The sequence below is a fragment of the Uranotaenia lowii genome, chromosome 2 (assembly GCF_029784155.1).
Source record: "Uranotaenia lowii strain MFRU-FL chromosome 2, ASM2978415v1, whole genome shotgun sequence".
Classification (NCBI taxonomy): domain Eukaryota; kingdom Metazoa; phylum Arthropoda; class Insecta; order Diptera; family Culicidae; genus Uranotaenia; species Uranotaenia lowii.
Window position 1 is genome coordinate 358105853 of NC_073692.1, and position 24375 is coordinate 358130227.

Consider the following 24375-nt stretch of genomic DNA (forward strand, 5'->3'; position numbering starts at 1 on the left):
GCAAATCTCTGTCGGATGTGTAGGAATTCGTGTACAAGTTTTATTCCATCATCATGAAAAGAAACACTTTTTTTTACTTCCATACATATTTATTACAAACTGAAGAGGGAACATATGTAATACAAAAACCCCGATTTAAATGAACCAAATTTTATTACAAATGAAACCACAGGGCAGCCATTTTTCGGAATTTCAATATTTCAAACGATTTAGAAGAAAAATATCACCAACTAAAAATGGCCATCTTAAAATGGTCAAATGCTAGAATTCTTAAAGAAAATCAGTTATTTCGGAGTTTTAGAAATCAAGAAAAAAAAACTGAGTCTACAAGCTTTCATATACAAAACTCATTTGTATTACGTGTTCGTGTTTGTGTCAAAACGATTTAAAACAAAACCTAGGGAGTATAAAAACGTTTGTGCTTTATCATATTCGTTAAAGTTTAGGGCGATTGGTCTTAACTAATAGTTGAGTTTTTTGAAAAGTGGTGTTGAAAACCTACGAAGTTCCATACGCGAAAAAACGATAATACTCACAAACACAAAGTAGGTATGTAGTTAAGTATACGTAAAAGTAATATCACGGCGTTTTTGTCGACAAGTAGTGCGGAAACTGACCGGGGAAAACAAATACGATGGTCAGGATGTGTTACTGTTACATTTGATTCCGCAAGCGTTCCATTTGATAGAAGTAGCTTTCGTTTAGGTTTTTGCGTTTGCGATCCAGTGGACTCTCGCGCTGGGATTGCGGTGCTGGGGACTTTTGACAACGAATTCGATGCTTGTCCAGCTGGGCCATCATGTCGAAATCTTTCTTACAGTTGCTGCATTGGACTTTTTTGAATTGTGGCGTGGAAACGGGGGTTCCTTCTTTTGGGATGGCTATTTGTTGGCTGATTGAGAAGTCCGGTGTTTTGGGGGAGAGCAGTCGATTTCGGATGATTCCAACCTCCCGAGGTGGAGGGATGTTTAAGTTTAGTGGCAATGGTGGTGGAGGATGAGTAAACTTCATCGGAGTAAGGTTGTTGAACGTTTCCAGAGGCATTTCGCAGTGATAGTTCAGGTTGTGTGCTTCTAGTTCGGCGACCGTTTCAAAAGGTACTTGGCATTCTTCACATCGAGTAATGGTCGATATAACAGGTGAGATCGAAGCCGATCCGGTTGTCGAAGATGCTCTTTCTTCATCTCTTTGTTGTGCTGACAGTTCGATTGTGGCAGGTGTTTCTATTTTAATACCTTCTTGATTGTAATTGTTGCGGAGCTTTTCGAGATTTCTCAAAAAGGATCGATCTATTTTGAACGGAGTTTCCGCTTCAACCTTAACAGCGAGGACTTCGGAATTATCTTCTTCTTCCTCCTCCTCGATTCCGCCATCATAACTAGCAATAATTTGCACACTTTTTCTTATCGAAAATACAATCCGTCGAATAAATTCGAACGGTGATATGGAATGATTCTCTTTGAGGAATAGCAAATGGTACACCTCCCGAACAAACTTGACCAGCTTAAACTGGAGACAGTCCTTTAGATGTTCGTTCAACGATTCGTCGAACATGAAACGCTTTCGACAGGAGGGGCATTTTTTCTCCTTGTAGTCCTCCGGAAGGTTGAACGTTACTTCCTTGAGCGCGTCCAGCTCCATGATGTCGTCTTCTTCGAATTCCTTCTCGGTATAGGAAAAGAAGCCATTCGAATCCGATAGAGCCGTATTCGGAGACGCTCCCCAGTTCCTGAAATAAATTTTATCATTTAAATTTAACCATTGATAAAAAATATTTAATCTGCTTACCTGCTCTGATTAGCTTCATAAATATTCCTCTGCTCCTCTTCAATGTTGTTCTGCTTTTTCATCGACTTTCCGTTTCCGCCACTGATGAGTACCTGCTGCAACACTTCCTTATCCAAACTTTTCTGGAAAGGAACATTCTTTCCCGCATTATCGGATCGACCAAAGTTTAACATCCGGTAGCAAACTCCGTTCACTTCCGGTCTGACAACAGTCGGAACGACCAATCCAGTAGGGATCACCATTTCATCATCCCCCTTGGTTTTGTCAATTTGGGTTCCCACAATATACCTTGCAGCCAAAAGGGCAGCCGCATTGTCGATAGCCTGCCGTCGAAAGGTGTAGGCATGCTTCAAATAAGAAATACACAGCACACAAATCTTCAGCGGAAGACCGTCGTCCTCGGAAATATCCAATCCGGTAACTTCCGTTACCAGCTTGTGGATCGGCTTCTTCCAGCGGCCACATTCCCTCGGGTGTTCGTGCAGGTACGGCGGTATTTTGGCAAACAGTGAGTGCGATCCTGGTGCGGAACAAATTCGGCACAGGGAGGAAATGTTTTCGGAAAGCTGTTGCTGACTAGTAACGCTACTGATCATTTTTCAGCTTGCTCTAAAATCGATCCTTTAACACAAATTACACTGCTACGGGATTCGGGCAGCCACGTCAAGAACTTTAAACTAATAATTTAAATAAAATTCACAGTGAAAAACTAAAATCAGTGCGTTAATTCATCAGAAAGTGCTTATTTCTCGAGGACGCTGCTCAAAGGACGTTCAACTTGGCGAACTTTTGTTTACGTTGATATTTTTGCGACATTTCAAACAGTCGAGGCCGCTACACGCTGGAATAATTGAGTTGAAATTTGGGTTCAGGTTCAGATGAATGCAAACATTAGCGACCTCTAGTTGTGAATATGTATGTACACGGAAAATAATAAAAATGTAAAATTTACCGAGATAGCAGGGTAAAAGCTCGTGGAAGCCAAGGAGGTAACTTCAACCTCTTCGTTGTGAAACTCACCTCAATCGAGCAGAAAAAAAGGTACAATTTGTCGTGACCGCGTCTTCCGCGGAGATCCATTTCGCAACTCACGCAAGCTCACAACTCGCAAAACAACGTCCTTAAAATCAATCAAACCGAACTTCACCCGATCCAAAATTAATTCCGAATACTTTTGTAAAACTTTTCGAGACCACAACGTATGTCTCGACTCTCGAGAAGCAACGTCCGTAAATCGATCCGACGGGACTACACCCAATATAAAATGAATTCCGAAACTCTGCTGGAATCACTTTCCGACACCACAATGTGTGCTTTAACTCTCGAGACACAACGTCCGTACGCCGCAACTATCGTTTTCAGAATGCCGAGTTTTCGAACGTCGATCTGATCGTCCGTTAGATGCGGAAGAGGGATAGAATTCTCTTTCTCATAGATAGCCATCCCGTTTCTACACTGTCAAACAAAGTATTTATATCACAGTTTATTTGTGGCTTGCAATTTACACTGTTATAGTGATATACTTTAGATATTCAATATTTAACCATCATTATTTCCTACAATGCCCCCCTTCTCCACTCTTGATAATATCTTTAAAAATTTTATTCGAATTGCATTTTATTGACATAAACACGAGAATATGACGATTCTTTTTTTTGTCAGTGTATCATCAGCCCTGTGAATTGAACCATTGAACAACTATACCAGCAGCAGGGATGCCAGGTGCTGAGGATAAAAAATCTGGGCAATTTTGAAAAAAAGTCTGGGAGTGTCTGTGCATAAGGAAGATCACAAATTTGACACTAAACAAGAAATTTGGTTATGCGTGTGAGCGGGGGGGGGGGGGGGGGGATGTTTTTCTGTACGTTATTTTCAAGTTGAGAACTATACAACAGATACTGCTGATCTTATTTAAAAAAAATGTGTTTAATGATAATTGGTCAAATACCAATGGATACAAGTGAGATTTCAGTCTAATCTGGCACTTACGGTTCAAATTCGATACACGAATATTGATTTCATCACTCAATTTTGAAAGTCTGTAAAATCTGGGCACTCTCAGCAAAAATCTGGGCAAAATCTGTGTCTGACCAATATCTGGAAGAAGGGTCAAAAGTCTTGGTTTTACAGACAAATCTGGGCACCTGGCAACCCAGACCAGCAGACAGAAACCAGTAGAAACCAATTTCTACCTCCGATTGAACAAAGCTAATATAGACCTAACGAGCCTATAGTATGTAGTCTCTTTAATATAGACCTACTTGGTTTGAGTTATGTTTACATTTCGCAACTATAAGATCAAATTTTTGTGATTGTTGTGTAGCGGTCGCAGATTTCTAGTAAATTCCACTTTTTATTTTAATCAGTTGAACAGTTTAACCAACTAACTACGTACTCCGTAATAACCCGGTCCACCTGTAGGATTTACTTGACGTGCTGAAATCATCGAAACGGAATTAGGTAAATTGAAATTCATCTAGAGAATTCTGTGAAAACTATTAGGAATATAATTGTATTACTCGCTAAATTTGAAATACTCAGAGCACGGCTCCATTTTACTCAGACATCGCCTTTTGTATGACGAAGCCGTCGCTTGATCTAAAACGACTCAGTTTTCCCGAGTAGTGGCTACTCAGACGACGCGAAAATTGACACTCAGCGAATTCGAGTGCTTGAAAGCGACAACTGAGTAAATTTTGATCAGTTTGTTCAAGGCCTGCCATCACTAATCGCTTTTGTCTGCAATCAACTTCAGAAAACCCAATTTCTAATGGTAAATATCAGCTTTAAATAACAATTCATGAACAATCAGATAATTTAGATTTTATTACAGGGCACGATAATGGAAAGTATCATCATCTGCGGATATACGAATCATTTTGGGATGTGCACCAGCAGCAGCGAGGCAAATCACAATGAAAGAGCAACAATAGTTAAAATTAAGTTTAAGATTCCTGGAAAATATAATACTATATTCCACAATATTTTACTGTTTTTATTCTTTTTATAAACATTATTAATCATTTATCTGGGTTTGACTATTCCTACGTAAAAGAAACGGCCAAAATTCGGTCCGGAATGATTCGCGCATTCTGAGTAACCCCGACTCAGTTGTCGCGAAAAGGGCTGTTAGTCAGTTCTGAGTAAAAGCCGTTTAGTCAGAACTGAGTAAGTGCGGTTTTGGCGACAACTGAGTAACCGTCACTCTGAACTGAGTAGCTGAAAGTTAGCGAGTACTAAACTATACACTGAAAATCGAAAATACCCAAACTTGAGAACTGCCACCCGCCAAACCTAAGTTCAAAATTGACAACTTAAGTTTGTGAAAAAATCACAGCTTGCCAATAAGCCAAACTTGTCCTTCAAGCGAAGAACTGTTTTTTTGGGGGGTTTTGGTTGGAAGCGCATCTGATTCTGTTACCTCCATCGTGGCAGATTTAGGTTTGGGGGGTAAGTTCAAAGCGAAGAACTGTTTTTTTTGGGGGATAACTTTTATTCCCGCTTCATTCGCAGAAAGTCTCACATATACGATGATGTAGCTGCCTCTCTCAACAACTCTCCGGTGGTCGAGCGGTTAGCATCCTGAGATGGTAATCGCAAAGCCATTGCAGGTATGGGTGTGATTCCTGTACCTGGCGATATTTTTTTTATTTTGATTTCCATTTTATTGTGGTATCAGATTTTGGGGGATGAGTTCTCCTTTAAGAGCTTAACTTTGTGCTATGCCACCAATAGCCAAACCTGTAGGGAGGGAGTTTCATTCGGGTTGGCGGGGAAAGTTCTCAAGTTTGGGTATTTTCGAGGTTCAGTGTAAGAGTTAGCCATCGAAACAAAATTACTTACATGTCGATTCAATAGAACACTGTATACACGTATTCATCGTTGAAACGGCTAGGTTTTTTTAATTCTCTACGACTTCTGAGTTCTCTCGAAGTGGATTGTTGCTCTGTGTCGGTACTAGCATTTAACTCGGTCTCATCTTTAACAGTTTCCGGATTAGGGATTTGATCTGTGTTATCCAACAAGTTTGCCTTCTTTAAGTCATCAAGTTTTCTGGTATACTGAACTCCATTTTTGCTCATAACAACTGCTTTTCCGCCGTTTTTTGCCACGATGTGGTAATATTCGGACGAGAAGTTCGGATCCGTTTTGGTTTTCTTTTGTTGAGCTAGAAGAACTTTATCTCCAACTTGCAGATTAGAATCTTTAGCTCCTCTTCGAGTGTCAGCGTATGATTTACTGGTAAATTTGGCTTCCGTGTCACGATCTTTTACTTCTTCTCTGTTCAAAGACTTAACATTATCCGTATGCCAAAGCGAAGGAAAGGTTCCGCGGAATTTCCAACCAACTAGTAATTCAAACGGGGTAACATTCAGTCTTGCGTGGGGGATCAACGTGTTATGGTTGTGCACGTACTTATGAAGGGCGACTCTCCAGTTTGACCCGTCGATTTTCGAAGCAGCCAAGGCTTTGATTATGCCTTGGTTCTGACGTTCTACACAACCATTTGATTGTGGGCATAACGGAATTGATTTGTGAATCATTACTGCTTTTTCTTCCCAGTAGTTGCAGAATGCCGAACTTTGGAATGGTGGCCCGTTGTCACTCTGTATAATTTTTGGTAATCCCCACAATTTGAAAACATCGCATAACGCTGCATTAGTGCTATCTGCATCTGTCCGACGCATTTCGCAAACAGACAGAAATCTTGAATACGTATCAACTATAATGAGAAATTCTCCAGTACCGAATCCAGGAATCGAGAGGATGGTTAAATATTAAATATCTAAAGTATATCACTATAACAGTGTAAATTGCAAGCCACAAATAAAAGCTTCGTTCAACGGTTGGTAAAAATCGGTTTCAACTGGTTTCTGTCAACTGGTAGATGTTCAACGAGCCAATGTTTTGGTCGAAACTAGTCAGGTCGTTGTTCAATGGAGCAAGTAAAAACTAGTCGAAACCAATCCAGCTCGGCAGCAGGATTCGTTTAGACCTGGTAGAAATCGGTCGAAGTCAATTGGAAAGAGACAGATGATCAACTGTCGATTCATTTCTACTTGTTTCGACCCGTTTCGACTAGGTTTCATTGAACAGACTAAAACTGTGATATAAATACTATGTCTGTTCAATCAACTCTAGTCGAAACGGGTCGAAACAAGTAGAAATGGATTGACAGTTGATCACCTATCTCTTTCCAATTGACTTCGACCGATTTCTACCAAGTCGAAACTAATCCTGCTGCCGAGCTGGATTGGTTTCGACTAGTTTCAACTCGCTCCATTGAACAACGACCCGACTTGTTTCGACCAAAACATTGGCTCGTTGAACATCTATCAGTTGACAGAAACCAGTTGAAACCGATTTTTACTAGCGATTGAACGAAGCTACTTTGTTTGACAGTGTAGAAACGGGATGGCTATCTATGAGAAAGAGAATTCTATCCCTCTTCCGCATCTAACGGACGATCAGATCGACGTTCGAAAACTCGGCATTCTGAAAACGATAGTTGCGGCGTACGGACGTTGTGTCTCGAGAGTTAAAGCACACATTGTGGTGTCGGAAAGTGATTCAAGCAGAGTTTCGGAATTCATTTTATATTGGGTGTAGTCCCGTCGGATCGATTTACGGACGTTGCTTCTCGAGAGTCGAGACCACAACGTATGTCTCGACTCTCGAGAAGCAACGTCCGTAAATCGATCCGACGGGACTACACCCAATATAAAATGAATTCCGAAACTCTGCTGGAATCACTTTCCGACACCACAATGTGTGCTTTAACTCTCGAGACACAACGTCCGTACGCCGCAACTATCGTTTTCAGAATGCCGAGTTTTCGAACGTCGATCTGATCGTCCGTTAGATGCGGAAGAGGGATAGAATTCTCTTTCTCATAGATAGCCATCCCGTTTCTACACTGTCAAACAAAGTATTTATACACGCTAACTTTTGGCTACCCCTTAACGAATACTTTTGACCCGTTATTCAATAAGACTGGGAGAACTCGTTTTCTCGGGTAGAGCCCCACTACCCTTTAAGGGGTACTCAACGTAATAACGCCTGTAGCGGATTAAAATTACCCCTTATTCCAAACGCTTGCGCGTGGTGGGAAAACGCTTGAGCTTTCAAAAATGTGTTTGCTTGGTACAAATTAAAACAACATTATAAGTTTTCATTTTATTTATTGAAATTTAAATATGATCTGCAGAGGTTTTTACAATAATTTTTTACCTTTGTTCGTTTAAATTTTATAGAAGTATTTCAGTTTTTCGTCGATAATTCATCTCAGGGCTCAATGAGGGATCCGGGACCGGTAATTTGACAAATGCAGTGCATTCAATGTCCCTGAAATAAAATTCAAATTAATATTCAATAGTAATGAAAAAATCACTAAACATACCATCCATTTTTCCATGCACAGCCATTTTGGTTTTGAGTTGAATCCTCCGGATTTTACTTTCCTTGGATTCATCTGAAACTGGGCTCTGCTGCAGCTGCTATGACCTGAAGCAAAATAATATTAGATTAATGTATTTAAAGCAATATTTACAAATTTGTAATCTTACCACAATCTTTCTACAAAAACAGTTCGACAAACGCAAAAAATATCAAATGACAATTGCCTTAAGTTCTGAGATTACCCTTTTTGAAGCGTTCTCTACTTGATCGAAATAAGGGGTAATATTGATCCGTTAAAATGGCCCTTTATTTGACAGATAATGGAGGTTCTCAATAACGGGTCAATTTTACGCCTTTAAGGGGTAGCCAAAAGTTAGCGTGTATCACAGTTTATTTGTGGCTTGCAATTTACACTGTTATAGTGATATACTTTAGATATTTAATATTTAACCATCATTATTTCCTACACAATTCACCTAAAAAAGGTGAATCTCAAAATGGTTACTCAATTACTTCGTAGCGAGGTGTAGTCGACCTGTATTGAGCTAAACAAAACGGGTACAATCCATCTCAAAAAAAGGTAACTATTTTCCGAATCAGAGGACTTAATCGCTAACAAACGAAATTTTTTCAATTTTTGTATTTTTGTTGTTGTCATTTTTAATATTTTTCTCAATTTTGTCGTCATTTTGCAATTTTTGTTGTTTTTGTCAGTTTTATTATTTTAAAAATTTTTGTTATTTTTTTTGTCTTTGTGGATTCGCATTGGAGTAGGCGGGTGCTGAACGGACAACGCGTGTTTTTTTCGGTCGTGGAAATTTTGTAATAATTTTTTTGAAAAATTTACGAGTTTTCGAAATTCTAACTTTAGGATAGAGTTGAAGTGATTGAGTGCTTGCACCAAATCTCCCAATGCGTGGAATTCAAGTTGTCTAGTGAATATATTTCATTCATTTCTATTGAGTAAAGTCAGTGTGGTGAATATAGGAAATGAATGGATGAGATTAAAATAATTCAAAATAATTGAAAAATAAATAATTATAATTAAAGACTTCAAATTAAAAAAAAAAAGTAATAATTTTGAACCAGCGTAATGTCTGCAAATAAATTCGATGAGTAATATTTAAAGAAAAAAAAATAAACGATGTTAAGCGTGCATTCCAGAGGATGAAAAAAAAAGATCAATCAGTAAACGAGTTTTGGGAAGAATGGTTGTTGTGTCGTCAGTGTTATAAACAAAATGTTGAAAGAATATCAAAATACTATTTCGACATTGTGAACACACGCGAATCATACTAAAAGTACGATAATGGCGCAGTTGGGTAGGCTTACGCCAGGTAAGTTACTGATTTTCGACGAATACCGATAAATACAGTGAAAATAATTTTACTCGAAAATGGCGGCTTCGCGCGTCTATTGAGGAAAATATTCCACAACGTTGAAGAAGAAGAGTTCGCACAGAAAGGCAAGTGCGAATTTGGGAAATGCCATAGATAAATTCTTTGACAGAATGGAAAGTGTGATGAATGCAGGTTTCGAGTGGGCCCAATTAAAGTTTATTGCACGGAAGTTTTCTGTTTTCCTGGAATCTGATGAAAGACTCAGAGACACGAAGATTGTAGTATGATTAAAAAAAAAGAAATGTTTGTTCATTGGTTGACTTTCATTCTTTGAAAAAAAAACTCATTGATTCATGATCCGATGAAAGACTCGGATGATAGGTTGTTGATCCGATGAAAGACTCGGATGATTGTTACCGATGAAAGACTCGGATGACTGATTAGCGATTTAATGATCTGATGATGAGACTCAGATGAGAGGTTGTTGATCCGATGAAAGACTCGGATGATTTTAAGTGATCCGATGAAAAACTCGGAATACAATTCGATGTAAAGGTGCATTTACAGTTCTTTTGAACGTGAAAATGAAAAAACTTATATTCTTCAAAAACTCGACTATGCTGCATTTCATGGCTGCGAAACTAGGTGGTATAGATGCGGAATGGTTGAACGATTAGTTTTGAACTGATTTCCTTGTTCAAAGCCCTTTAATCTTAATTTTATTTCAATTCCCCCGATTTTCACTGCGGAATATTTTTTCCGCGTTCACTGACATTCCGCTCAAAGTGTAAACGCACTGAGCGAACGTGAAAACGGAAAACGAACAAGAGTGGTGAATATAAATTCCGCGTTCATTTTCACGTCCGAATGGCAATGAGCATTCTGAAAAAAATTTCACCGATGACGGAAAAATTTTTGCTTCGTAAAAAAATAGTTTTTTTTTAATTTGTAAGCACATTTGAAGGCAATTAAAGGCTTAAAATACTACGAGTTTGAAATGAAACGCATACGATATTTTTTTTAACTTTAAAACCCGCTTGGGCATCATTTAATTGCACCTGTCGGAAGAGTTTCTCGACGAATAAATGTACCTGTTGGAAGAGCTTCTCAACGAATAAATGTACATGAAGATCATCGAATGGCCAGATTCCATTGAAATAAAAAAAATAGATTCCGCTTTGTTCAAATGTGTGTTTCAGAAAAGGTATGGAAATAATTATGAAAATTTATGAAATCATTCAAAAATAATGTGTTTTAAGGAGAACTGAAAAGCAGAAAAATTAACAAACAAAAGAGTACTGATGCATTTTAATTAAATAAAAACCTTTTCAATTGTTTCACTAATTAAAAGTAATTTTGAAATTTTTGTTTGTCAATTTTTAATCAAGAACAAAAAATGGCTATCAGTTATATTCATAACGTCCTTTCAATAAGTTTTTCAAAAGAAACGAATCGCTAAAGCTCGTTACTCCTTGATCGATAAATACTTTCTAGGAGTACTTTAAATTCATAAAATTCAATTTAAATTCATTGTATTCAAAGATAAGAACTTTGGGATTATTTGATTAAATCAATCGTTTTCAAAGCTGAATATGTTTTGAAGAAGAACAATATGTTTTTTTGAGAAATTTGAATTTAAATTTGAGCATTGGTTCGACAAGTATCGATCAAAACATTGGTTGAATGATCTGTCATTTTCCGATCGAAACCAATTTCTACCCGCAGTTGAACAAACCTCTTACTAATTTTGAAGATTTGACCGATTTGACATTTCACTGCGGAATATTTTTTCACTGTGGTGAGTTCACGTTCACGTTCGAGTTCGAGTTCACAAGAACTGTAAACCGGGCTTAAGACCCGGATGATAGGTTGTTGATCCGATGAAAGACTCGGATGATTGTTTCCGATGAAAGACTCGGATGACTGATAAGCGATTTAATGATCTGATGATGAGACTCAGATGAGAGAATGTTGATCCGATGAAAGACTCGGATGATTGTTTCCGATGAAAGACTCGGATGACTGATTAGCGATTTAATGATCTGATGATGAGACTCAGATGAGAGAATGTTGATCCGATGAAAGACTCGGATGATTTTAAGTGATCCGATGAAAGACTCGGAATACAATTCGATGTAAGACTCGAATGATAGGTTGTTGATCCGATAAAAGACTCGGATGATTGTTTCCGATGAAAGATTCGGATGACTGATAAGTGATTTGGTGATATGATGAAAGACTCAGATGAAAGGATGTTGATCCGATGAAAGACTCGGATGATAGGTTGTTTATCCGATGAAAGACTCGGATGGTCAATTCGATGTAAGACTCGAATGATAGGTTGTTGATCCGATGAAAGACTCGGATGATTGTTTCCGATGAAAGATTCGGATGACTGATAAGTGATTCGGTGATATGATGAAAGACTCAGATGAAAGGATGTTGATCCGATGAAAGTTTCGGATGATAGGTTTTGAAAAACGAATACAAACACATACAGGATCTTAATGAAACTTGATGTTTCCTGGAAGAGATTCCTTTTTCTTAATTCTAAGCGTACATCTTTTGAGGATATGATGGCTAGCATCTTACAAATGCTAAAACCACCAGTCCATAGAAAGTGTATTATGTATGCCGTGACCAGGGATCGATCTCGATAGGTTGTTTATTCGATGGAAGACTCGGATGATGAACTCGATGAAAGAGTTGAATGATAGGTTGTTGACCCGATGCAAGACTCGGATGGTGATTTGGTGATCCAATGAAAGACTCGGATGTTATTTTTTTTTTAATTCATTGAGATTTGAATAAAAGACGATAGATTACGATTCGACGATTGATGAGAATGATTTAATGGATGTGATGACTCAATGATGCATTTAACTACGTCTAAAGAATCTGAGAACAAGAGATGATTGGTTATGGTTGGATGTACGGATTGGTATACCGAGCCGTTTTCACAAAACCGACATTTGGTATTTGATAAAATATTCGATAAATCAAATATTTGCTAATAGTCTTCGAATACTTTTAAAAATTATGATTGATTTAGAATTTTGATTTATGGTTCGATGAAAGATTCGAATAGTTTAAATAAAAAAAAACAAGTTTGAGAGTTTGGTTGATATTTAGATGAAAGACTCTGATTCTTTTAAATGAAGGATTTAGCCCCGCCGAAGGACTCGGAAAATGATGGATAACTAATAATTCGATAAATGATGAGAAATATTCAAAATTATTAAGAGTATGGTTGATATTAAGATGAAATATTCTTTTTTTTATTAAGAATATTGCCATGATGATTCAATCATGATTATAAGAAAATCGAGATGATGGCCTTATGAAGCGCCGAAGAAGGACTCGAAATATGAAAGATGATCGCTTATTATTCGATGAATGATTCAAAGGATGACACAAACTGACTGAGAATTTCTTTGATATCCAGAAGAAATTTTTTATGATTGGTAAATGGAGGATGAAGCTCCGGAGAAAGACTGCGAAAACGAAAGATGATAGATTATAATTTGATGAACGACGTAAAAGATCAAAAATGGTTGAAAGTTCGCTTGATTTTGGGATTTTCTGATTTATTTAGAATATTGACACAATGATTAAATGACACATCCAGTTTCGATTAAACATTTGGATGATTCAAACAAATCAATTTGATCTATATAATGGATATAACAACTCGATAAAGCATTAAACTGAGTCTAAAATTCTGAGAATGGAAGATGATAGCTTATGGTTGGATATAGGAATTATAATACCAAGGCCTTTAAAAATGCTTTATATTTGGCATTCTGAAAATTGGTCGGTAATGCCGTTATTGGGTTTTCCAAGTTCGATGAAAAAATCGAATTATTGAAATTTATTGAGAGTTGATTAAAACATGATTGATATACGAAATGTTAGTTTAGTCGGTATTCAAAAGAATGTCTCTGATTGTATCGTGGTAATATAATGGAGTATTAATGAAAAACTGGGTGTCAATGAATTTCTTATAAGATTCATGTTTTTTGTTAATTATTCTATTGTTGATTATCCAATGAAGTAATTTCCTTAATCAAGATATTGAAAACATGATTTAACTATGTTTTGCCATTCATTTCTATGAGGGGCTTGGATTTGATAAGCGATTATTCTCAATGATTTGTTGGTTTGTTACTGTTGGTATTATTTACCAGTCATTGGCTAGGAAAATAATAAAATGATAGTTCACTGGTGTTACTTCAAATGGGCTCGACACTAAATTTCGAGAGCAGTGTTTTTATTACGCAGCTTCAAAGCTAAAAATATTCGACTTTTAGTTTACATTTTTCGGTTAAGTATTAAAATCTAGCTTACATTTTAGTGCGAGAATGTCGCCTGTGCTTCGCTACTCGATTGCTTTCGAACCCGGGTCTATCCGAGCCAGAATACGGAAATCACTAACATGGAACAAATAACTGTATTAAGATTCGAATTTCACTTTCAGTTAGATAAAGTAAAAAGAACTTACGGTTAGCTATGCTCTGAATTCTATCAGGCAATTCGTCGAGTGCTGCCGAAATCGAGTGGTATCGGAACGGTATCACTGTTTCAACAATCGATAATTAGCGAAATTCTATCCTAACAATCAAGTATCAAAGACAACTTACATTAAACGAGGCACTAATTAATCTACCTGGCAAAGTATCGGTGGTTCGGAATGGTGGGATCACTGTACGAATATTAACTGCTTATTAGCTTTCGTCAGATTTCATAAAAGGAGCAACTTACGGTTGGAGAAATCTGGGTCTTGTTGCACTTCAACAAGTGATACCCCAAGTAACACAGATTATGCCAACTAGCATTAGGAAGTTTTATTATGGTTTAATTATGGCATTTTTCTGTGCAGCTCCCCAAGTAACACCGATTATGCCAACTAGCATTAGGAAGTTTTATCATGGTTTAATTATGGCATTTTTTTGTGCAGCTCGTTTTATGGCGGTTTTATTACGGTCATGCAGAATGCTTATAATTTTTTTTCGACCATATGTTTTCAGATGGTTTTGAAAACGCTAATAAAACTTTTATTAAACATGCTGTTTTAGTTATTTTGAAAGAGTTGTGAATGCTTTTTTTAAACTTTAATAAAACACAAACCTAGAAGTTTGCTGCAAGCTTTCTTTTGCATGTTTTATAATAGCACTCAGTGCATGATTATTAAACCGCCATAAAACTTAGTGACAGTTCTCGATCAAGATGTCAAAACAGGACACGCTCAGATTAGATAGCACATATTTGAATTGGAACTCCCATTTTTACACATTTTTGGTAAGTTATGCGTGTTGGTTTTGAGTTATAATTAAAAAAATACATCTTTGAAAACTTGAAATCACCGAAAGTGGTATGAATATCTTTACAATATGAGTATTGAGTGAAAGGGCCCAAATAGTAGGAAAAAAATTGTTGCTTGACGCCATCATTAATTCAAGATGGCGGCTTCCGCTTTTATTTTCAAAGCTGTAAATTACTGAAAATATCGTGAAACCTTCACAATATGGTTATTAGGTGAAAGTAATAAGAGAGTAGAATAAGAGTAGAAGTCAAATTTCGTTGCTCGTCGCCATCTTAAATCCAAGATGGCGGCTACCACTCAACTTGAAAATACTGTAAATGACTGAAAATCGTATTAAACCTATATTATAGGGGTAAAGTTGAAAGAAATCAACCGGTAGAAGTTGAATTTCGCTATCTGACGCCATCTTGAAATCCAAGATGGCGGCTTCCGCTAAACTTTAAAATGTAGTAAATGACTTAAAATGACATGAAACCCAGGTGGTAGTGGGTGGAAGGGCTTAACGAGTAGAAGTCGAATATTGCTATCTTACGCCATCTTGAAATCCAAGATGGCAGCTTTCTATAAACTTTAAAAATGCTCTAAATCATTGAATATCGCATGAAACCTCCAAAATATGGGTGTTTGTCAATTGGGATAAGCTATAAAAAGTTTATTTTCGCATTCTGACGCTATCTTGAAATCCAAGATGGTGGCTTCAGCTGAACTTAAAAATACTGTAAATGAATGAAAACAGCATGAAACTCCCAAATATATTGTATTGGGTGCTAAGGCTAAATGATAGAAGTCAAATATCTGTTTTCGCGTTTCTCTGAAAATTTGTAAGTGAGTGAAAATCCCACAAAAACCACCACAATACAGACCCCGTTCGTTTTTGGCAACATTCGATTTTGGCAACATTCGATTTTGGCAACATCGAATTTGGCACATGTGCCTAAATCAGACGGTTAACAGAAACAACATAACCTTATAGTTTTCGCAAGAATAAGACCAATACAATTTAAACATAATAGCATGATAGGAATTATAGAATTACATAAATGGCAAAAAAAAACAAAAACTATAAACAAAACAAGAAAAGTGCTAAATGCATTAGAAACATAATGAAAAAATAATAAAAGTGATTTAAAATGATCTAAATTGTCTTAAAATAGTAGTTTTAATATAGTATTACGTGAAAAAAGTAGTGTTTAAGCGATTTTCATTGATTAACAGTATTTTAAATTCAGTAGAAGCTGCCATCTTGGATTTCAAGATGGCGTCGGAAAGAAAAAAATCGACTTCTAGTTTAGCCCTTTCACCCAATACCCGTATAGTGGTTGTTTAATGCGACTTTTTGTCAGCATTAAGCATTAAAAGTTGAGCGGATGCCGCCATCTTGGATTTCAAGATGGCGTCTGATAGCGAAATTCAACTTCTACTCGTTTAGCCCTTTCACCCGATACCCATTTTGTTGGGGTTTCATGCGATTTCAAGTCATTTACACCATTTTAAAGTTCAGAGGAAGCCGCCATCTTGGATTTCAAGATGGCGTCAGACAACGAAATTTGACTTCAATTCATGATTTATTCCACGGGTCATTCAAAACCAATCCCTTTTCATTCAAAAAGTCTGTCCTCATTTACTGTACTAATGATTAACAACTCAGAAATGAGGAACTCAACCTTAGCGTGTAATTGGTTGGCTTGCGAGAGAAACGTCAAATCGTAGCTTTTTTTGGGGTCATCATTAAACCATAATAAAACTATGAATTGACTCACGCCATGTTGGTTGCAAAATCGAAGGGCACAAAATGACGCCATGTTGATGGATTCACAATGCAAGCATTGGAAAAATTTTTTTCAGGCCTTTTTCCATAAATTCCGTCATGATTGACCATCAGATTTGACGAGGCGCATTTATTTTAAGATACTATTTCATATACATTTTACCTAAAATCTTTACTGGCAGTAGAAAAGAAGCTCAATATATGGTTAAAACATTGTTTTTTTTAGCTATTAATTTTACCAGATCATATCTGAATAATGCAATCATCATTCATCAACCATTACGGTTGCTGGAAAAAATAAAAAAAAAACTCCGAGAACTGACAGAACCGAAAAAAACAAAAATTTCTAACATTTTATAATAGCTTTTTAAAAGCTTTGGGGACCAACATTGATGACTAACAAATATATGTCTTGATGACGTTTCTAGGGTAGGGCCAAATAGCCTGATTTTGGCTTTATAAGAGTCCAGGTGATGTTATAGAATGCGCTTTAGCTTTTTATGAAGATTAATGCGATAGTCCAAACGATATTTTGCTGACCATAATAAAGCTAAAATTGTTACTTGGGTCGTTTTATGACGGTTTTATTATGGTCATGCAAAATGTTTATATTTTTTTTCGACCATATGTTTTCAGATGGTTTTGAAAACGCTAATAAAACTTTTATTAAACATACTGTTTTAGTTATTTTGAAAGAGTTATGAATGCTTTTATTAAACTATAATAAAACACAAACTTAGAAGTTTGCTCCAAGCTTTCTTTTGCATGTTCTATAATAGCACTCAGTGCCTGATTATTAAACCGCCATAAAACTTAGTGACAGTTCTCGATCAAAATGTCAAAACAGGACACGCTCAGATTAGATAGCACATATTTGAATTGGAACTCCCATTTTTACACATTTTTGGTAAGTTATGCGTGTTGGTTTTGAGTTTAAATTAAAAAAATACATCTTTGAAAACTTGAAATCACCGAAAGTGGTATGACTATCTTTACAATATGAGTATTGAGTGAAAGGGCCCAAATAGTAGGAAAAAAATGCTTGACGCCATCATTAATTCAAGATGGCGGCTTCCGCTTTTATTTTCTAAGCTGTAAATTACTGAAAATATCGTGAAACCTTCACAATATGGTTAAAGGTAAAAGTAATAAACGAGTAGAAGTCAAATTTCGTTGCCCGTCGCCATCTTAAATCCAAGATGGCGGCTACCACTCAACTTAAAAATACTGTAAATGACTGAAAATCGCATAAAACCTATATTATAGGGGTATAAGTTAAAAGAAATCAACCGGTAGAAGTTGAATTACGCTATCTTCCGCCATCTTGGATTTCAAGATGGCTATCTTACGCTATCTGCCGCCATCTTGGATTTCAAGATGGCGTAAGATAGCGTAATTCAACTTCTACCGGTTGATTTCTTTTAACTTATACCCCTATAATATAGGTTTTATGCGATTTTCAGTCATTTACAGTATTTTTAAGTTGAGTGGTAGCAGCCATCTTGGATTTAAGATACCACTCAACTTAAAAATACTGTAAATGACTGAAAATCGCATAAAACCTATATTATAGGGGTATAAGTTGAAAGAAATCAACCGGTAGAAGTTGAATTACGCTATCTTATGCCATCTTAAAATCCAAGATGGCGGCTTCCGCTAAACTTTAAAATGTAGTGAATGACTTAAAATGACATGAAACCCAAATTGGTAATGGGTGAAAGGGCTTAACGAGTAAAAGTCGAATATTGCTATCTTACGCCATCTTGAAATCCAAGATGGCAGCTTTCTATAAACTTAAAAAATTCTCTAAATCATTGAATATCGCATGAAACCTCCAAAATATGGGTATTTGTCAATTGGGATAAGCTATAAAAAGTTTATTTTTGCATTCTGACGCTATCTTGAAATCCAGGATGGTGGCTTCAGCTGAACTCAAAAATACTGTAAATGAATGAAAATAGCATAAAACTCCCAAATATATTGTATTGGGTGCTAAGGCTAAATGATAGAAGTCAAATATCTCTTTTCGCGTTTCTCTGAAAATCTGTAAGTGACTGAAAATCCCACAAAAACCACCACAATACAGACCCCGTTCTTTTTTGGCAACATTCGATTTTGGCAACATCGAATTTGGCACATGTGCCAAAATCATACGGTTAACAGAAACAACATAACCTTATAGTTTTCGCTAGAATAAGACCAATACAATTTAGACATAATAGCATGATAGGAATAAAAGAATTACATAAATGGCAAAAAAATCAAAAACTAGAAACAAAACAAGAAAAGTTCTAAATGCATTAGAAACATAATGAAAAAATAATAAAAGTGATTTAAAATGATCTAAATTGTTTTAAAATAGTAGTTTTAATGTAGTATTACGTGAAAAAAAGTTGTGTTCAAGCGATTTTCATTGATTAACAGCATTTTAAATTCAGTGGAAGCTGCCATCTTGGATTCCAAGATGGCGTCGGAAAGAAAAAAATCGACATCTTCTAGCTTGGCCTTTTCATTCAATACTCGTATAGTGGTGGTTTAATGCTACTTTTTGTCAGCATTAATCATTAAAAGTTGAGCGGATGCCGCCATCTTGGATTTCAAGATGGCGTCGGATAGCGAAATTCGACTTCTACTCGTTTAGCCCTTTCACCCGATACCCATTTTGTTGGGGTTTCATGCGATTTCAAGTCATTTACACCATTTTAAAGTTCAGCGGAAGCCGCCATCTTGGATTTCAAGATGGCGTCAGACAACGAAATTTGACTTCAACTCATGATTTATTCCACGGGTCATTGAAAACCAATCCCTTTTCATTCCAAAAGTCTGTCCTCATTTACTGTACTAATGATTAACAACTCAGAAATGAGGAACTCAACCTTAGCGTGTAATTGGTTGGCTTGCGAGAGAAACGTCAAATCGTAGCTTTTTTTGGGGTCATTATTAAACCATAATAAAACTATGAATTGACTCACGCCATGTTGGTTGCAAAATCGAAGGGTACAAAATGACGCCATGTTGATGGATTCACAATGCAAGCATTGGAAAATATTTTTTCAGGCCTTTTTTCCATCAATCCCATCGTGATTGACCATCAGATTTGACGAGGCGCATTTATTTTAAGATACTATTTCATATACATTTTACCTAAAATCTTGACTGGCAGTAGAAAAGACGATCATTATATGGGTAAAACATTGGTTTTTTAGCTATTAATTTTGCCAGATCATATCTGAATAATGCAATCATCATTCATCAACCATTACGGGTGCTGGAAAAAATAAAAAAAAAACTCCGAGAACTCACAGAACCGAAAAAAACAAAAATTTCTAACATGTTTTATAATAGCTTTTTAAAAGCTTTGGTGACCAATATTGATGACTAACAATGATTGGTCATGATGACGTTACTAGGATAGGGCCAAATAGCCTGATTTTGGCTTTATTAGAGTCCAGGTGATGTTATAGAATGTGCTTTAGCTTTTTATGAAGATTAATGCTATGGTCCAAACGACATTTTGCTGACCATAATAAAGCTAAAATTGTTACTTGGGACCTTTCCTGCGGGAAATCACCGAAAAAAGCCTTAATTTCACGACAAACAAATCACTTATTACTTGCTCAAACAAGACGCGCACAAAAGCCGGGGAAATAAAAACAAGATGGTTATCCCAACAAGAAAAAAGGTCGTCATACACGGTGCTGGTTGTTGACAACCTAACCAATGCTGCCAGTGGTGCCGACAACTGGAATAGAATGACCCATAAAAAAATATTAAGGAAGAGCTAGTAACTACTTTAGTAGTTGCTATAATATTAATTTTCTAGCATATTTAATTATTTTCAAATGCTAAAAAAAACCCAAACAAGTTATTACTAGCATAAACACTTCAAGAGTAGAGGCGGGTAGTAATGTGGTGAATATAGGAAATGAATGGATGAGATTAAAATAATTCAAAATAATTTAAAAATAAATAATTATAATTAAAGACTTCAAATTGAAAAAAAAGGAATAATTTTGAACCAGCGTAATGTCTGCAAATAAATTCGATGAGTAATATTTAAAGAAAAAAAAGTAAACGATGTTAAGCGTGCATTCCAGAGGATGAAAAAAAAAAGATCAATCAGTAAACGAGTTTTGGGAAGAATGGTTGTTGTGTCGTCAGTGTTATAAACAAAATGTTGAAAGAATATCAAAATACTATTTCGACATTGTGAACACACGCGAATCATACTAAAAGTACGACAGAAGTGTTCCCCAGATCGTTCCAAAAGTGTTTACAGTCCACTTATGAAGAACCTTTTAATATTTAGGACGATCCGGAACACCTACCAAGAGTACTGGCTTTCGACCTAATTCCGATCTCGTTGGGTCGTCTGCAAGAGTGACATTCATTTTCCGCAAGCCGAGCGTACGTTGCAACTTACCCAAGTCTCTAGCAAACGAAGTAACTCTCATCTCCGAGCTTCACTTTTTTGAGCTACGTTTTTGTCGGTATTAAACCATGATCGTGTCAACCCATTTCAGGGGTCGACGGCGTTTGAGTTTGCACTCAATCTGTAACACATCGGGATCTGAAAAAAATCCCACCGGGCTTTATATAAAAAAACAACCGGAAAAAAAACTACTTTTGACGCAATCCGGAAGCAGATTTCCAGCTTGGATTTTTCGATTTGCAAGTTCCATTTGATCGCTCCGAAAACAGTTCCAGTTAAAAAATTTCTTTTCTCAGGGTTGGCTAAAAAAGTTCACTTAGAAGCGCACTTAGAGCTTCGATTCTATCTAGAAAACACATATTTTCAGGGATTTTTGCACATTCATAAATAACATAGAATGTTGAATATTTTAAATTTCGGAAAACATGAAAACACAAAATAAAGTATTGTAGGTTTTATTACGGAAGTCCAGACCAAGCGCGAAATAACAAACAGTTTTCAGGTAATTCTTAAAAGAATAAAAAAGAACCCCAAGTCACATTTAAGCTTTTATAACCGGCTACAAGACCAACTTCAAGTTTTATAAGCGGCCTGGAGAATCTTATGAAACAATCAGTGTTACTCGGGACGAGTGAGCCACTCTACTCGAGGCTTCTTGCTTCTTAAAAAAACATACTACATGCCGAACTCTATTCAGCCCAATTTTATTCAGAACTGATAATCGAATTTAACGGATAATCGATTCAAAAAATTTAACCAAAAAAAAATTGTTTTTATTGACTGTTTAAAAATATTTAAAAAAGTGTTAAATGCTTTTTGAAAGCTATCGTTATAATAATTTAAGGTCTGTGAGTCAGATTTTAAATGTAGACAAGAGCGTACAGTATTTTTAAAATACACCTTCTTTTGTTTACTTTGTACAGAGTGTTTTTAAAAATAGTTGATCTCAGGTTCACGGTTTTTTTTTAAAAAAAAAGCAATTGGTTTCCAGTAGACTCCGTCCTAGTAACTAACAGTTATCTAATTTTACAATGCGTTTGAAATCCCTTTACAGTTTTATCTACAATTGAACTGCTATTGAACTGCTACTTAAATTTAAGAGTGATTATTAGGAATCAGTAAACGAGTTTTGGGAAGAATGGTTGTTGTGTCGTCAGTGTTATAAACAAAATGTTGAAAGAATATCAAAATACTATTTCGACATTGTGAACACACGCGAATCATACTAAAAGTACGACAGTCAGTAAGGGCTCTTTGAATCTGTTTTGAGAGAAATTCAATTTTAATTGCATTGGGAGCTGGTTCCAGTTTTTAATACCTCTAACAATGAAAGAATTACTGTAATACAATGAAGTATGATGTGGAATGAGAAAACGAGAGGAAAGTACACTGCGCAAGGGGGTCAACAAAGAATATAAATAGGGTGGTTTTTTACTGCTAACGATTTTAAAAATTTATATACAATTGCGAAATTTATAAAAATTGGAATAACCGCAACCAAGTAGGTTTTTCTGAAGATAAGTTACACTGGAAAAACGATCGGACTGTAGACATACAGTACCGTTCATAATTGTATAGAAATTGGAAGCAAGCGTATAGAAATCGCATTTCAAGGTTCATGCCTGAAATATTGCACCTCGTGTAACTTTTGATCTCATCAATAGAACTTTTCGAAAACTTCACACATGCTAGCTTCATATTTCAACAATCACTGTGCAAAATTTCAACATAAAATGTAGCGTAGTTTCAGAGATATTGCAGTTTGAATGAGAAAAGGCCAAAAAGTCCGATTTTCGTAGAATTACTGTTTATCAGGCCAAACAAACTCCAGAAAGCTCAAATTTTGTGTTATAATAGTGTGATAGTTGATCTATCTAACGCAAAAAATTTGATCAAAAAATTTCATCAGAGTAAAAAGTTATGGAAGTTCAAAGTCGAAGTGACAGTGCGCTTACTTCCAATTTCTATACAATTATGAACGGTACTGTATCTTACGCATGCATTCAGAGCTATTCTCATGCGGTCCAAGGGTGAAAAATTACCGTTTGAAAAAACGAAACAACTGTAGGTATATAAAATGTGGTAGTAAAAAAATGTTGAACAGTTTAAGCTTGGTGTTGGAATCTAAGTGTCTAGTGCTGATATTTAATCTTTTCAGAGTAGCGTAAATTTTAGAAATCTGCTGCCTAATTTATAAGTTCCAAATGAGATTTTTATCAAAAATGACTCCAAGATTGTTGACCCTATCAGAGAATTTAATAAGGTCTCCATTTATGACTAAACTCGGTGGCTCTAAATCGGACTTGCTTCTAGAAAAAATGATTGGTTTTGGATGCGTTGATCGCTAAAACGTTATTGGCAGACCACTCTGCAAGTTTAGCTAAATCTTTATTTATTTTATTAGCTAATTAAACACGATTGTATTCACCCGTATTGCAAAGATAAATTTGAACGTCGTCAGCAAACAAGTGAACTTTACAGCTTTCGAGTACCGAAGGAAGGTCATTTATAAAAAGGAAAAATAAAAGGCGGCCAAGAACAGATCCTTGTGGTACACCAGAAGTAATAGTGGTACAATTTGAAAAGATATTGGAATGTAATACGGCTTGTTTGCGTTTGTGTGGATGCGATACACCCCTGCTGTGACATAAACATGACATCGAACCCTGCAACATATTCCTCATACGACACACGCACACTAATGGACCAAACAGACCACGAGAGTGACATTCGACCGAACTCGTCCTCTTTCGCATTTTAGACGCCGGACCGGCAAGACGTGCTTTTCCCACGGTAAGTTAAGCCGCAGCAGACAAAGGTGTGACCTGCACAGCGTTCACTAAGATAAGATTTGACTAAATTTGCAGCAGATGAGCTAAAGTTGAAGAAAGAAAGTAGTTGGGATTGAATGCCCTCAAATTAGTCGAAATGCTTAAAAAATAAAATAAGTTTTTATTGTTCAATATACATTAAATCTACAATATACAGCTAAAATCACACATAAATCCTACATCTTACTTCTTAGCACTGAATTGACCCTACTCAACTACGAGATGCCACATTTTAGAAATGATCATTTGAAAGCTTGTACCGCCACTTCCTCACTTCCGTCTCCTCATCCAAATCGGTCAAAATGGCATTCACGTTTTCGCCGAACTCGTTCCGTATCCGTTTCGTCGATCGACCTCCCATCGTCCCAGACGGGGTCGAACCAGCTCCCGCGAAACCCCCAATAACACTACGATTGCTAGCACTGGCACCTCCGGGCATCGGTGAAGCCACAACACTTCCCCGAGCCAGACTTCCGGTTGAGGGTTGCTGCGTG

At 36.5% G+C, this 24375-nt stretch overlaps 2 protein-coding genes across 2 annotated transcripts; both read right to left on the bottom strand.

Annotated features, from left to right (window-relative positions):
• Nucleotides 1–210: 210 nt before the first annotated feature.
• LOC129745915 (uncharacterized) lies at nt 211–2601 on the bottom strand. The gene is made up of 2 exons (XM_055739304.1): nt 1789–2601; nt 211–1729 (listed from the first exon to the last, which is right to left on the bottom strand). Exons 1-2 carry the CDS (start codon nt 2382–2384, stop codon nt 655–657), a joined length of 1671 nt encoding a protein of 556 aa, XP_055595279.1. The 5' UTR covers nt 2385–2601; the 3' UTR covers nt 211–654.
• Nucleotides 2602–5639: 3038 nt separating this feature from the next.
• Nucleotides 5640–24320, bottom strand: LOC129743094 (uncharacterized). Its single transcript, XM_055735046.1, has 2 exons — nt 24156–24320; nt 5640–6395 (listed from the first exon to the last, which is right to left on the bottom strand). The coding sequence occupies exons 1-2, from the start codon at nt 24318–24320 to the stop codon at nt 5640–5642; spliced, it is 921 nt and encodes a 306-aa protein (XP_055591021.1).
• Between the last annotated feature and the right edge of the window lie 55 nt (nt 24321–24375).